This window comes from Bufo bufo, chromosome 4, assembly GCF_905171765.1.
Source record: "Bufo bufo chromosome 4, aBufBuf1.1, whole genome shotgun sequence".
Lineage (NCBI taxonomy): Eukaryota > Metazoa > Chordata > Amphibia > Anura > Bufonidae > Bufo > Bufo bufo.
In genome coordinates this window covers 536117111-536132306 of record NC_053392.1, presented here as the reverse complement: position 1 = coordinate 536132306, position 15196 = coordinate 536117111, and the positions used below count along the sequence as shown (strand labels likewise).

The 15196-nt window shown below is 40.3% G+C and overlaps 1 protein-coding gene across 1 annotated transcript in view; it reads right to left on the bottom strand.

The window, feature by feature from the left end:
• Window positions 1–2279: 2279 nt before the first annotated feature.
• The window catches only part of SNAP25 (synaptosome associated protein 25), a 153200-nt gene continuing 140283 nt past the window's right edge, over window positions 2280–15196 (bottom strand). Inside the window, exons 7-8 of the mRNA XM_040429889.1 lie at window positions 12052–12196; window positions 2280–3568 (exon numbers count right to left, since the gene is read on the bottom strand). Coding sequence (XP_040285823.1) covers window positions 3500–3568; window positions 12052–12196 — 214 coding nt within the window. The 3' untranslated portion in view covers window positions 2280–3499. The remainder of the gene's footprint in view (window positions 3569–12051; window positions 12197–15196) is intronic.

Below are 15196 nucleotides of genomic sequence, written 5' to 3'. Positions count from 1 at the left end.
CTGCGTGAAAATCGCAAGCATCCGCAAGCAAGTGCGGATGCGGTGCGAGTTTCATGCACGGTTGCTAGGAGACGATCGGGATAGGGACCCGATCTTTATTATTTTCCCTTATAACATGGTTTTAAGGGAAAATAATAGCATTCTACATACAGAATGCATAGTACAATAGGGATGGAGGGGTTAAAAAAAATAAAAAATAATTTAACTCACCTTTATCCACATGTTCGCGCAGCCCGGCTTCTCTTCTGTCTTCTTCTTTGAGGAATAGGACCTTTGATGACGTCACTACGCTCATCATATGGTCCGTCACATGATCTTTTACCATGGTGATGGATCATGTGACGGACCATGTGATGAGCGTAGTGACGTCATCGAAGGTCCTATTCCTCACAGAACAAGACAGAAGAGATGCCGGCTGCGCGAACAAGTGGATTAAGGTGAGTTAAATTATATATATATTTTTTTAACAATGTTATAAGGGGAAATAATACAATCTACACAACCTTGAACCCAAACCTGAACTTCTGTGAAGAAGTTTGGGTCTGGGTACCACATTCAGTTTTTTATCACGCGCGTGCAAAACGCATTGCCCCCGCGCGATAAAAACTGAACAACGGAACGCAATCGCAGTCAAAACTGACTGCAATTGCGTACCTACTCGCGCGGGTTTGCCGCAACGCATCCGGACCTTATCCGGACACGCTCGTGTGAAAGAGGCCTCTGGGAGACACCTATGTCATTTCCCGTCAAAAAATTACTTGCTGGTTGAATAAAAGTAACTTTAAGTCAAAATTTGCCAGGGTTATGAATAATTATGGGCAGCACTGTAGATACAATATGTCCGACGTGACTGGTCCATTGTATTTTAAGTCACAATCTGTCTGTCGTATCTATATGGTATGATTAAGCACACCTCAGTGCGAAACACGTGTTATGAATTTCAAATATACATTGTGGATTTTAGAAGTTCCGGATTTCCTCTTCTCTTTATGATGTCTATACTGCCTAGACCGGGCGTCTCAATCCTGGTTACTCGCTGTCAGCTATTGTATTGCTATACACAGACTGGTGAGCTTTTCTTTTTACGAGTTATGTCCGATTTGAACCATGTTTGACTTACGTTTCCCACAGCTTACAGCTGGCTCCAGCCTGGAGTAAGACTACTTATGCTTAAACCCTTTCCAGACCTCCGCCATAGGCTACTTTCACATTTGCGATTTCCCTTTCCGCTATTGAGATCCGTCATAGGATCTCAATAGCAGGGAAAACCGCTTCCGTTTTGTCCCCATTCATTGTCAATGGGGACAAAACTGAACCGAACGAAACAGAGTGCACCAGAATGCATTCCGTTCCTATTGGCTGTGTCCCCATCGTAGACAAAATAACGCTGCAAGCAGAGTTTTGTTATCCGCGATGTGGTGCGGAGCAAGACGGTTCCCTCATGACTCACAATGTAAGTCAATGGGGACGGATCCGTTTTCTCGGACACATCAGAAAACGGATCCGTCCCCCATTGACTTTCAATAGAGTTCATGACGGATCCGTCTTGGCTATGTTAAAGATAATACAACCGGATCCGTTCATAACGGATGCAGGCGGTTATATTATCAGAATGGAAGCGTTTTTGCTGATCCATGATGTGAAAGTAGCCTAAGGGTCCATTCACACATCCCTATGTATTTTGCGGATCCACGAATCCGCAAAACACAGACACCGCCAATGTGCGTTCTGCATTTTGCGGACCACACATCGCTGGCACTATAATAGAAAATGCCTAATCTTGTCCGCAATTGCGGACAAGAATAGGACATGTTCTATTTTTTTCGGGAACGGAATTGCGGACCCGGAAGTGCGGATCCGGACAGCACATAGTGTGGCCCCATAGAAATGAATGGGTCCGCAATTCCATTCCGCAAAATGTGGAACAGAATTGCGGACGTGTGAATGGACCCTTACATGTATGGCAGAAGTCCGTTGTTTAAAAATGTCACCTGCTCACAAGTGCAGCGCGCGTCACAGCCGACCGGATTTCGGGTGTTTCATACAACAGACACCCGGGGATAGAGTCTGCAATATCACCCAATATGATACTTATGAATTTATTAACTTGGGCCTTTCCATTAGTCATTTCATGTTATTCACAACCCAAAGGCGTTCTGAAAGCTGGATGAACACTTGACAATCTGTTGGTTTCAGTGAGAGCGGAAAAAACACTTTGATCCTGAATGTGGGTGTAAAGTAATGACACACGGCCAAGAAAACCAAACAAACGGAAGCGCTCAGATTTATCGTTTTTAATTGTTTTAAACTAGCTACAAAATGTCAATCACGTCACAAACTGACAGGAGACAGAAGGAATTTCATAGTACATGCTGCAATGATTTTGATATCACAGTTTATCTAGAGTTCATTCATTTAGATTATTGTGTTAATTTAAATCTACTTAAACATCTCAGCGATTTGGAGTGCATAGCTCTAGGTAAGCAACGAAACCTTAAAAAGAAAAAAAAAAAGAAAATCCACATTGGGGGGAAAAGTGGCTAACGAGACCCAGCCTTATAAAAATTACATATCTTTGTACCATTTTAGACTGTAGTCATTTCCTCCAAAAGAGGATCCTCATAAACAGTACCCAAACCCTATATTACAACCTTTTATATGTATATATATATTATTATTTTTTTTTGCATTTTATATATCGCCAGCAAACAAAAAAAATCAACATTTTCTTTTGCTGGATATGTGTGCCAAGTCTGTCCTTTTGAAATAAAAAAAAAAGCATGATCATGATTAAATAGAACAATATATCGACAGAAGAGTGGCACTACTGCAAACTTGCTGGTATAACATAGTCCCAACAGTGTCCAAATACTCAGCATGCTTTTATTGAATGTGCTACTGCCACGGGAAAAAGTCCTTGTATGTAGGCATCTAAAAATGTCTATTTATTTTCATGCATAAATGCATAACTCACATCACTTGTTAGTGCAATGCTTATTATAGTAATATAGTTTCACGTTCTAATCATGAAATTATAACAGATGGAAGCAACATTGAACCCAGGACAGTCCCACAGTTTTAAGTATCATGACACCAAAAAAGGATATAGGCAGTAGCTCTGTGGAATGTCACAGATTTACAAGAACAATACTGTATAGAGTAAGGAGAACAGCACGTTAAACATTCCTACACTGTTGTCATTCAGCAAACATCATAAAAAAAAAATGATAAAACCTAAAATAATTAAATAAACGCTATAGTGAGCCAGCGTAGATCACTATATACAACCTTTGGAAAGGAATATACTTCGGAAAAAAAAATCATAATTACAAGTATATTTTTGGAAAGCTGACATACTACACAGGACAACATTTACAATAGGGTAGAAGGGAGGGTGATATGTGCATGTGTGCAAACCTAGTATGTAAATACCATGATAAAAGCATGAAAGTACTGTCTAGCAGGACAGTATGGAGCATAAAATAAAGGTTCCTGTTCTCTAGCCACTGCCCAGCATCTTTGTGGCACGTGTGTTGGCCTCATCGATCCTGGCTTTGTTGGAGTCGGCCTGGGAAAGACAAAGGAGAAAAGTGGTGTAAGTATCTAGCAACGTTCTAGATAGTCTTTTAGAAAAGTTGTAATAACTTTATACGTTTATATATATGTGTCCAAGCTTTGTACCACATATGGATCGGATAGAGGTACAAGAGGAGATTTATCAAGGCTGGCATTTTCTTCCTCGGTTTTTATATCCCCTTCGCTGCTAGACGATGTCCCATTTGGGACATTGATGGTTTATCACTAGGTTATGCCATCACCTTACCTCTGGGACTCACTCCTATCTCCAGGACAGAGCCCCCAAAAAGAAAGAATAGCACACCGCCCATAAGCAGTTTGATCTCCATTTACAGCTATGGTATTTACGAAAAAAAGCCAAGCGAGCGCACTCGGCTATTTTCTAAAGTCCTATGGTGGTGAATGAAGAGCAAGCTGCACATGTGTGGTGTGCTCGGTCCCAGGTTAGAATCCGACCATGGGCAACATCTGCATGGAGTTTGTATGTTCTCCCCATGTCTGTATGGGTTTCCTCCAGGTAAAACATACTGAACTTTGATTGTGAGCTGCCCTGCAGACAGCAAGCAGTGATAGTGTCTGTAAAGCGCTGTGAAATATGTCAGCGCTATATACATGAGTAAAATAAAAAAATAAGAAGCGTTCCTAATAGAAAGAGAAAAGAGACAGGGATGTTCTCTGTCACTCCTGTTCTTTGCCTTGGCAATAGAGCTATTAGCTGAGATGGTAAGAAGCAACAAGGAAATGAAGGGGTTTGAATATGGGGCTTGCAATGGAATAAATCATGTTATACGTGGATAATATGTTGATATTTTCAAGTAGCACAGATAGATCCCGTTTGCATTTTAAAAGAAAAGAGAGAAAAAAATCTGTATTGACGCGGAAGAGCTGAAAAATCGGAATATTCTCTCTGTATAACTATCATATTTCCTGCACCATAAGACGCACCTAGATTTCAGAGAAGAAAAATAATATTTTTGATCAGACCACCAGTCTTTATCAGATTTCAGATCAGATGAAAAATAAATAAAGAAGTTACCTCTCTTGCTGCGAAAGGCGCCGCCATTCAGGAGATCCCGCGCACTCTTCCTACAGCACTGCACTGTGACCAGACATCGCACTGCATGCTTACAGCACTACATCCTGATGCTGTACGCTGTCAAGACACAACACAGCGCAGCAACCGGAGAAGACCAGGGAGGGGTGAGTAAAGCCAGCACCCGCTATACTCACTGCTCCCCCGTCCTACTATACTAATGAGTGCTTCCATAATGGACACACTCATTAGACTTCCCATTATAAGACATACACACTTTTGTGTGGGAGGGTGCGCCTTATAGAGCAGTAATTATGGTAATTTCAATTATTTAGGTTTATACATATCTAAAGATCCTAGATCTTGTACCCTTATTGAGAGAATTACAGGATAAATTTGAACTTTAATCTGTCTGATCATATAGCGACAGTAATCATTTTCTGTGCCAGCTACTGAATAAAGAACAATATATCTTATACCTATTGGAGAATAATGGAATAGAAAGAAGTGAACCCAACCCTTCATATGATGTAAAAATACTTAAGGGTGTTCAGGAATGCCTGTGGCTCAGATGAATTCAGTATATTTACCCCCCTCTGGACAGACCCTAGACTAGAAGAAGTAAATAAACTTTGTGGTTTGCAAAATGGGAAATGGAGGACCGAGGACAGTATATCAGCTATATTCTAATAATATGCTCCTCCATATAATAAATTCCAGTTAAGGCAGCCGAGATCAACAATATATAAAGAGTTTATATGTAATGCCCAATTTTATAAACTTTGGTAACCTGATGACACATTTAGAAAATAAGACTAATAATAGTAGTACCATATGTAGTACCCTAATCAGCCGCTCTATGGCCTGTGAGAAAGTGGAGGGGAAATTTAGGGCAGCCCTAGTCCCTTGTATGAACTGGCACAGGGCTCCTCCTGTCTACAATCATCAATATTAACAAACAACCCAGTGTTAAGCCGCCATTTTGCTACATTAACTATGCTTTTGTAAAAATAAATAAAAGTATGTGGAAAACCCCTTTAAATTATTTTAAAGGGGTTTTCCTCGGAATAGCTCATCAATATCTGATTGTGGGTATCAGCTCTTTGAAGAGGCCATAGAGCTCTGGTGAGCATTGCAGCCTCTTCACGGCATTCCCAGCACAGTGCCGTACATTGTATAGTGGCTGAGCTTGGTACTGCAGCTCAGGCCCTATTACTTGAATGGGACTGAGTTGCCTGTAGGCCATGTGACCAATGAAGTTGACTTCATTGGCCTAGGAATAGGCTGCAGGGCTCACCGATGTGCTGCATTCTCAAACGAGTGATCGGCGGGGGTTGTCGGGAGTCAGACACCAACAGATCAGATATTGATCTCCTACTTACCCTCAGAAAACCCCTATAAATACATGTTAATTCACTGAACTGATCCCTCTAAACATTTTTAGCTATGATAATAATTATTGTGCATATCGGTTTACTAATCTCTATAAGGCCTCATGCACAGAAGAGCACATGATGTACCGTTTCTTCATATACTGTAGTACTGTATATTGCAGTTGTTATCTCCCTTAGAGACAATACATTTGTACAAAACTTTGAGAATGCAACACAGACTTAATTACTGAAGAAAAAAGAGAAAAAGCAACAGAGACAATAAAAATTCATGGAAGGTATGAATATTGCTGCAGTAAATACTGGAATATCATTTTTGCACACTTGAAAAGGAAAAACGCTGAGGTGTCGAAAAAAATCTGGTCTCAATTTAATGCTTTATCTGATGTGCACACTTTAAATAGAAGTTAAATCTCTCACAAAAGACGGGATTATACCCAGTTCACGTCTTAGGACCTAAGATGCCATATGGGCTGTCTTTCTCCAGAATACAGAGCAGGAGGACAGTGAAGTATAGAAGGAGCTCGCCAGGAATGGGAAGGGCGGGGGTTGGGGGAGGCTTGCTAGTCCTAGTTCACCAATGAAAGCTAGCAGGTGGTGAAGGTCTGGCCATGCTGCAGTTGAAATGTGCAAAAAGCATCCAGACATAAACAAGCATTCCAAAAGCAGCGCCAATCTGCCGCAAAAGTATATGCCGACACATGTGGTCCTATTCTAATGAAAGAAGTGGGTATATTCCAGCATCCAATTTCCAGTTAAATGCAGTCCTTGTTTCATCCAGTAAAAACAATCCAAACAGCAAAGTATACAGTACAAAAACTACGCATTTCAGGCGTATAGCGCGTCCTTACTCATGGCTATACGCCCAAAACGTGTAGGTTGTGAACTGTATCCTTTGCTGTTTGGATTGTTTTACTGGATGAAATAAACACTGCATTTATCTGTAAATGTGGATGCTAGAATATACTCTCTTCTTTCGTTTCATTGGTCTGGGTGGAGTGGAGTCGGCAGATGAGCTTTACTTTTTGACTCATCTGATTTTAGATGCCTTTCTGCTGTATGTTCCCAGCAGTTCATGACTGCCAATGTATTTCCAGTTTTAGGCTTACATTACATCAGATCCAGCGTTGGAAATATGGTACATGTGGGCAGAGGTCATACATGCAATTATCTTCGGCCTTGTTCACATAGTTCAATATTTGCAGGCCAAGACCAAGAGTGGATACTAGACAGAAGGCAGTATTAGGTCAAATCTCTGGATCAAAGGCAGTTTCAGTCACAGGGCAAGACCTGTAGCAATCCATGACAGAACCTTGATAGGGCAAGTATAATTTTAAACTATGCCTTCAAATATGTGAAGATTTTACCCCACTAGTAAACATAATATTTAAATTCCCATTGTACATTCTTGCAGTGGCAGGAACCCAAGTAAAACTGTATGTTTGAACGAGATTAAAGGGATTTTCCTATAAAAAAAAATCCTATATAAAAAAAAAAAGAACTTTCAAACTTCTGAGTTAAAGGGGGTTACAAGGATTTTATTATTGATGACCTATCCTCAGGATAGGTCATCAATATCAGATTGGTGGGGGTGCGATACCCGGCACCCCCGCCGATCAGCTGGTTGAAAAGAAGGCCACGGTCCAGCCTTCTCATTATTGTTTACCTGATCGCCGTCATCAGGATAGGTCATCAGTATTAAAATCCCAGAAAACCCCTTTTCACACAGGAGGATCCTTACCAGGACCAATGTCAATTATTTTGTCAGAAGTAGCTATAGACAGCTTGTCTTTCTGGAGGTCCCAGCATGTCTATTACTTGGATAACCCACTGATTGCCATGGTCCTGAGAAATGCTTCTGTCTTGCTTCCTCCTCCTGCTGGCTCAGTCTCGTCTCCTTCACCTGGAATTGTCATGCGAACTTGGCTTGCACTGATGATGTTATCTAGCTAGGCTGTTCAAACTGCTTTCACCAGTATTTGCATGGTCAGCTGATCAAATTACCGAATGGGGTCCATCTTGTTTTTAACATGTTTTAAATACCTTCCTTGATCCTCTACCTTGTCACTCAATTTTGTCTCCATAAATCCCGGCATTCCTCCAATTGTGAGGTCTTCACAGATTTATTTTCCAAACAAATATTTGAGACTCTCTCACCTCATTGTTCATTCAAATCTACTTCACCCACTGGAACAGGGTTCTTCTTCATGAAGAATAAAGATGGATCTTTCAGACTGTGCATCGATTAGCAGATCATGGTGAAAGATCACTATCCACTAACCCTCAATTCTGAACTTTTATGACACTCGTAATGGTGGTTATTTCTTCACTAAATTAGATTTCTGCAGAGCCTACAATCTGATTCATATTAAGTTGGCAGATGAAGTCTGGAATGGTCACTACAAGTATCCAGTTAAGCCTTTTGACTTTTACAGTGCTGTACTCCAGCATTTTGTAATTGAAATATTCTGGGACATGAGTTGGACACTTACTGTCTTGTGCTCTTATTTTTACTCCAACTTCGAAAGAATTGCTTGTACACCAACCTGGAAAAATGCCTATTTGAATATTAAGAGCTTCCTTTTCTGGGATAGATGATTTCTTCTGGGGCATTACAGATGGATTCTGAAAACATATCATCAATTTTGAACTAGCCACAACCGGTTGGCCTTAAAACCCTCCAGAGATTCCTTGGCTTCACAAATTTACTACCAGCAGTTCATATAGAATTACTCCCAGGTGGTTGCACCCCCTAACAAGCACTCACCAATAAATTGGCAGGATTCTACAGTGCAAGCATTCAGCTTTCTCAAGACTCTCTTCTCTTCTGTAATGGTTCTACATCAAACAGACATTAATAGACCATTCTCTCTGAAGACTGATTAATCTTCTATAGGGGTTGAAGCTGTGCTTCCGTAAAAGACAGATGAAGTCAAGAAAAATCCCTATGTATTCTTCTCCTAAATATTTTCCCCTTTAGACAAAAACCTATGACAGTGACCATGAACTCATTGCATTTGATCTTACCCTAGAAAAATGGTGTCATCTCCTGAAGGAAGCAAAATTGTAAATAACAATTTACACTGACCATTTTGAATATCTGCAATCAGCCCACTGATTAAATCCTTATTCAGCCTGTTGGGTGCTCTTATATTCTACTTCTGACTTCATTCTCAACTACCATCCTGCTGGTAAAACTGTAGTGTTTATGCCCTCCTCAGATCCTCACATATCTCCAATGAAGCAACTACTCACATACCTGAACCAAGTTGCACCCCAGCAATTAATATATACCCTGGAAGCCCCCCAAAAGGAAGATCTCTGTTCCCTAGGTGAGTAAGTTTTGTCATGGGCTCACTCTTCAATACTTTTCGCCAACCTAGAGTCAAATACACCACATTACTTATTTCCTGCTTCTACTTGTGGCCCACTTGGAGATAAGACATGTAAGAATTAGTTGCTTCTAGTAACAACTGCACTCAGTTCCACCTGGCTGACACCTCAGATTTCTGCAGCCTCCACCTATACCTTGAGAACTCTAATCCGAGTTAACCATTCAATTTGTTACAGATTTACCCCATAATTAGTGCTTTACCTCTATCTGGGTCACGGTGGATCACTTCTCCATGATGGTGCATTTATTGCTTTGACTAGCCTGCCCTCTGCACCACAAGTCTTCTTCAAAGAGATTTATTGTGTCCATAGCCTTTCTTCCCATATTGTTTGGACCAAGGAGTTTAATTTGACTATATGTTCCGGAGAGTTCTGTGCAAGGTGCTGAAGATTTCCTTGGATTTAACTTCACTTATGATCCAGAACATAATGATTAGACTGAGAGAATCAATTTATGGAGGAATTTCTAGACACTGTTTCTAATGTCCATCAAGACAATTCTTCCTTGGACTAAATTCACCCATAACAACTTAGTGACCTAATCCACCAGAAAATCTACATTTTATATGGTCTTTCGACTAGAGCTTCATCTGTATCTTCCCATCTTTCCCAACTGTCGGTTTCAAGCTATGGAAAACAAATCTGTCTTGATATCTAAAACATTGACCGATGTTCAAGTACCGTAAATGTGTCCACAGGTGCATCCAAGGCTAAAAAGAATGCTGATAAGCAGTGGCATCCTACTCCAAACATGCTCCAGAGGATAAAGCATGGCTCTCTACAAAGAAAATTCACTTCAAAGACAGAAAATGTATCCACTATTTATAAGTCCCCTCAAAGTGATTGAACAAATCGACTCACTTATGTTTGAAGTTATCTTCTACACACAAGATTCCTAACAATTTTCATGTCTCTCTCAACAAATTACCCAATGTAGACATAGGTAGATGTCTTCTCTCTCTGTCCAAGACTCCAATGATGATTATTACATAAATCAAATTCTACACTGCAAGTAGATTAATCGGAAACTGTTCTATTTGATTAGCTATGACCCTGATATGACTCTGAAGACAGAACTGGGTTACCAAAAAGGACATTAAAGCTCCTAGTTTCATGCTAAACATCCTCTATCTTCTTCGTCAAAATCTTCTGAAAGCGGCCATACTGATCTGTCCCAGCACCGTGCGCTGCCCCACTCCCCTCTTTCAGACAGCTGGCTCTCTCTCCCTTTGTGTTGGGTTACTACTGGAACCCGATGTGCACTGATATCGTCACCCAGCCGTGACATCTAAACCCAACTTTGGTGGCAGGAAGCTCTATGGTTATTCAAGTTTGTTACATGCGTCCCTGCAACACTAGCAGCCCAACCCTGCTATTCTGGTCCTCCAGCTACATTGGGCCCCCAGCTCTGATACATCTGGTCTCCAGCTCTGCTACACTGGCCCTGTCTCAACAGTCCTACAGCTCTGTTAAACTGGCCCTCCAGCTCTACTACACAGGTCAACCTTCATGTCTGCTACACCAGTCATCCATCTCAGCTACATCTGTGAGTTCAGACCTGCTATATCTGAGTCTATTGTTTGGTCACTCCAGCAGTACCAGCAGCAGAGGTGTTTTATCCACCTGCTCTGCAATGCATGTGCAGCCTATCCATGCTGACACAAGATCTGCTCTACCGTAATATACCAAAAACGGCTGTCGCCAGCCAATATGCGTACCGCACGGCCACAGATTATACAACTCCTATAAATGCACAACACGGTAATGTTCATGCAAAACTTTATTAAACATATATGCTTACAAACACAATAAATTAATAATACATGGTTAAAACCCAGAAGGGAAATACAGACAAGTGTGGATGAAAATTCCCCCCATAGCCGGTATAAATATCAGTGCATAATAATTGTAACAAGTTGCCGCTGCTAGTGTGGTACAGCGAAAAAAAACGTCTCCAGCGCACTGGAAAAATCACCAAACTCCAATGCAAGTCACCTCAGTGGAGGCTGAACCTCATCCCAGGTTAGGGGTACCGGCCTGGGCGACCGAGGAGACCACGGAGCATAAAAAGTATACAAGACAGTTTTAACACAGGTAAACCCACAAGCAGCATTAAAGGCATACTGAGTACATGACAATGAAATAACCAACCTGGCTGGGGAGCGGCCATGTATTATAAATTTATTGTGTTTGTAAGCATATATGTTTAATAAAGTTTTGCATGAACATTGATCTGCTCTACCGTATAATACAATGATATCACAGCTGACTGTTAGAGGTTCCTTCAGCAGTCCACCCTATTATCAGCTAATTATCAGTTTTAGTAAAAAAAAAAATATATATATAAAGTGGACAACCTCTTGGAGAATGTCACACCCCACTGTTTTTATAATTCCAAAAAGTTATGCCTGAAAGTTTCAAACCTATAATAAACATATATTAGTTATTTCACTAGTAAGCTTCTATAACTCCCAATCCCAATACAAAAATTATAGTTCATGCATTACTTTTCTGTACTGAAACTGGAGAACATGATCTCATTTGAATCCAGGAACCAGATGCAGGACCACCATTGATCTGACTAACATATCTATTATTTTGGAAGAATATGGAAGAAGTAAACTCATGTTTATTTTCTTCCAAGAACGTTCTACTGACCTTCTCCATGATCCTGTCGATCTGGCGATTTTGTGTGTCAATCTCGTTACCCATATCAAGAGCCATATGACGTAGGTTTCCAATAATGCCACTGACTTGTTCAAGGTTCTCATCCATTTCGTTTTCTCGAGCATCATTTGTTACTCTGTAAAGAATATAATACAATGGTTAAAACTCCACATTTCTAATGTATTTCTGCCTAAGTAAATAATCGTATTACCACTAATGTAGCAATTCTCTATCACCTTTTCTTATAACTCTGAGCTGTTTTGTTCCTCTGTTATGCCACCCAGAAGTTTATGAATACATTGATAACTGGGTGTTACCAGTTGGGGATGTGTGTGTCCCCATCAGTGCCTCCAGTGTCATATTGTGTAGGGACATGCCCCAACTGCTAACACCCAGTTGTCAATTTATTCATACATTTCTAGGAGAAATAACACAATGGCAATGCAGAGTTATAGGAAAAGATACTACAGAATTTATATTTTATGGGGAATACTGGTATTTACTAAAACAAGCATGTCAGAAGACACGACAGCTCGTCTTTAAAATTTAGAGTCAAATTTCAATAATCAACTAAATTGAAAAGCCATCGTCCTTTAAATATCAGCTCAGTTCATATGGTTAATTCCTGCATGTAGCTGTACAGAAAGCATGACATACAGTCAACTGGGCACACTAGAGAACCCCTGCTAAAGATTTTAGTAGAGACTTTGAGCCTCAATCAATCATTGGAATTTTTCACATTGAATGGGTTTACTGTATGAGAAAGTGCATGGGCTAAGCTGCGATACCAGACATAGCCCAACGGAGGTGCAATTTATGAAAAAATTGACTTTTTCTAATCCCATAATATAACCCATTTAAAGGGGTTGTCCAGTCTATGAGAAGACCAACCCAATGCTCAGAACTTGTGCCCAATAAAAAACAAAACAAAAAAAACAAAACACCTGCCCCGCAGCCCCACCAGTTCAGCACTGCGGCTCCATTCTTGTCCATTTAGGGTACCCACCAGACCAGAATTGGCTTGGTCTTGCGATTGCTACAGCCGGTCACTGGCCTCAGTGCTCACAAGTGCTAGAATGGTACATCTTGAGGTCAGTAATTTGCTGCGGGACCAATCAACGCGAGGCTGCAATGTGGGAACGGCAGGAATGTGGACAGGTGTTTTTTTTTCACTGGGCACAGGTTCCGAAAATGGGACTGGTTGGTTGGACAACTCCTTTAAGTAATGGCACTGAGGTACTAGAGAATAGATTAGAGAAGTTGAAAATGGAGAACCGAAGATTTCTTTCAAACTTTTTAATAAAACAGATTGGGGACATAAAGAGTCAGATGAATATATTGGATTCAGATAAGGTCAAGGGCAATTAGATGGACAAGAGTCAGGTATTATAAATAAGCAAATAAAATATATAGGCCTGGCTAGGTTAGTAAAAGGTGGAAAATAATAATGTGGTATATAAAAAGATTTCTAAGAGGAATCTGACATCAAATAAAGATAAAATATATGGGGAATTCAGATATTATCAAAAGCTATATAGTGCGCTGGAGATGGTTAGAGCTGATAGGGTTGGAGGCTTTCTGGATAACGAAAATTAAGGAGTTATAGGAGAGGTTAAATAGCTGAGGAGGAAATTTTGAGTTCTATTAAGAGATTAAAATTAGGAAATTGTATAGAGAATGGGGCGCACTCTAGGGCCGATACAAATAGCGTGGGGGAGAAGCTTGTGGAATTAATAAAAGAAAAAACAGCACGCTCCCAATTGATACAAACATGAAAAAAAGGCTTGTTTTATTCCAAAAGTTAGTGCATACATAGAAATTCCAGTGTATATCTTGGAAGGAATTCCAGATTAGTATAGAAGAATACAAGGAATGGCAGCTTTATGGAGGTTTTGGACCTGATGGACCTTAAGCCAATATTAGACAGGCCGATGCGGTAGACGCTTCGTAACTAGCAGAGGAGACTGCTGCTATTACATGCAGTGATCTCTTCCGCAGCATAGGGAGGAGCGATCTCTATGCCATTGCTCGTCCCTATACTGTTTAGTGATTTGTCGGTGGCAGATCACTATTAGACAGCATGATCAGCAGCCGACAAGTGCTGATTTTGAGGCATGCTCGGCAGTATTACACTGCAAGATGATCGCTAACGATTTTAGCGAATATAGTCCCAGTTTTTCAGCCAGTGTAATGCAGAGCCGCAAAGATGCTGGGTGAAAGAAGCACTTCCGATTCCTTGTATTCTTCTATACTACCTTGAATTTTTTCGAAGAAATACCTTGGAAGTTCTAAATATAAAATAAGCCTTTTTTTCACTTTTGTATTAATTGGGAGCATGCTTTTTTCATTAGTAAAATTAGGAAAGGGACCAGGCTCTGATCTGTTTTCTGTTAATCTGATCGGTAATTTAAAAAAGTTAGGAATTTTTTTATGTCCTTATATGCCTAGACTTTAAATTTTCTATGAAAAATGGGGGGAGGGGGGGATAGGTAAAGAGTTTCTAGAAATTGTAAGTGCTGTCATTCCAAAGCAGGGGAAGGATCATGCTAATGGTAAAAAGTTTAGGCCAATCTCCATATTAAATGCTGAATTTAAGATCTGTTCAGCTTTTCTAGCAGGGGGATTGAATAGGGTTACTTAATCATTGATTGGCAGGGAGTAGGTAGGGTTTATTCCATCTAGACAGGCTCCAGATAATATTAGGAAGATTATTGATTTAGTTTCAGTAATTAATAGGAAAAACTTCAGACCAAGGACAACATCTGCATAGAGTTTGTATGTTCTTTTTGTCTTTGCCTGGGTTTCCTCCGGGTACTCTGGTTTCCTTCCACACACCAAAGACATACTGATAGGCAACTTGGGGACAGTGAATGATGATAATATCTGTAAAGTGCTGTGAAATATGCCAACGCTATATAAGTGAGTAAAATAAGTAAAAGTTGACTAGAGTTTTGGTCTTAAAATCAAAGGCCTTCTCCATATCTATCAGCTGCCTCTTTTTTTCTTTTTTTGAAAGTGTGGGGATGTTTTTTTCTTACATAGTTTAAAAGCTTTATATTTCTTGCCAGCTTAATTACAATTGCTCACCTCATTATGGGAGATAGAGATTAGGAGAGTCACTAGGCAGGGGTGTCCC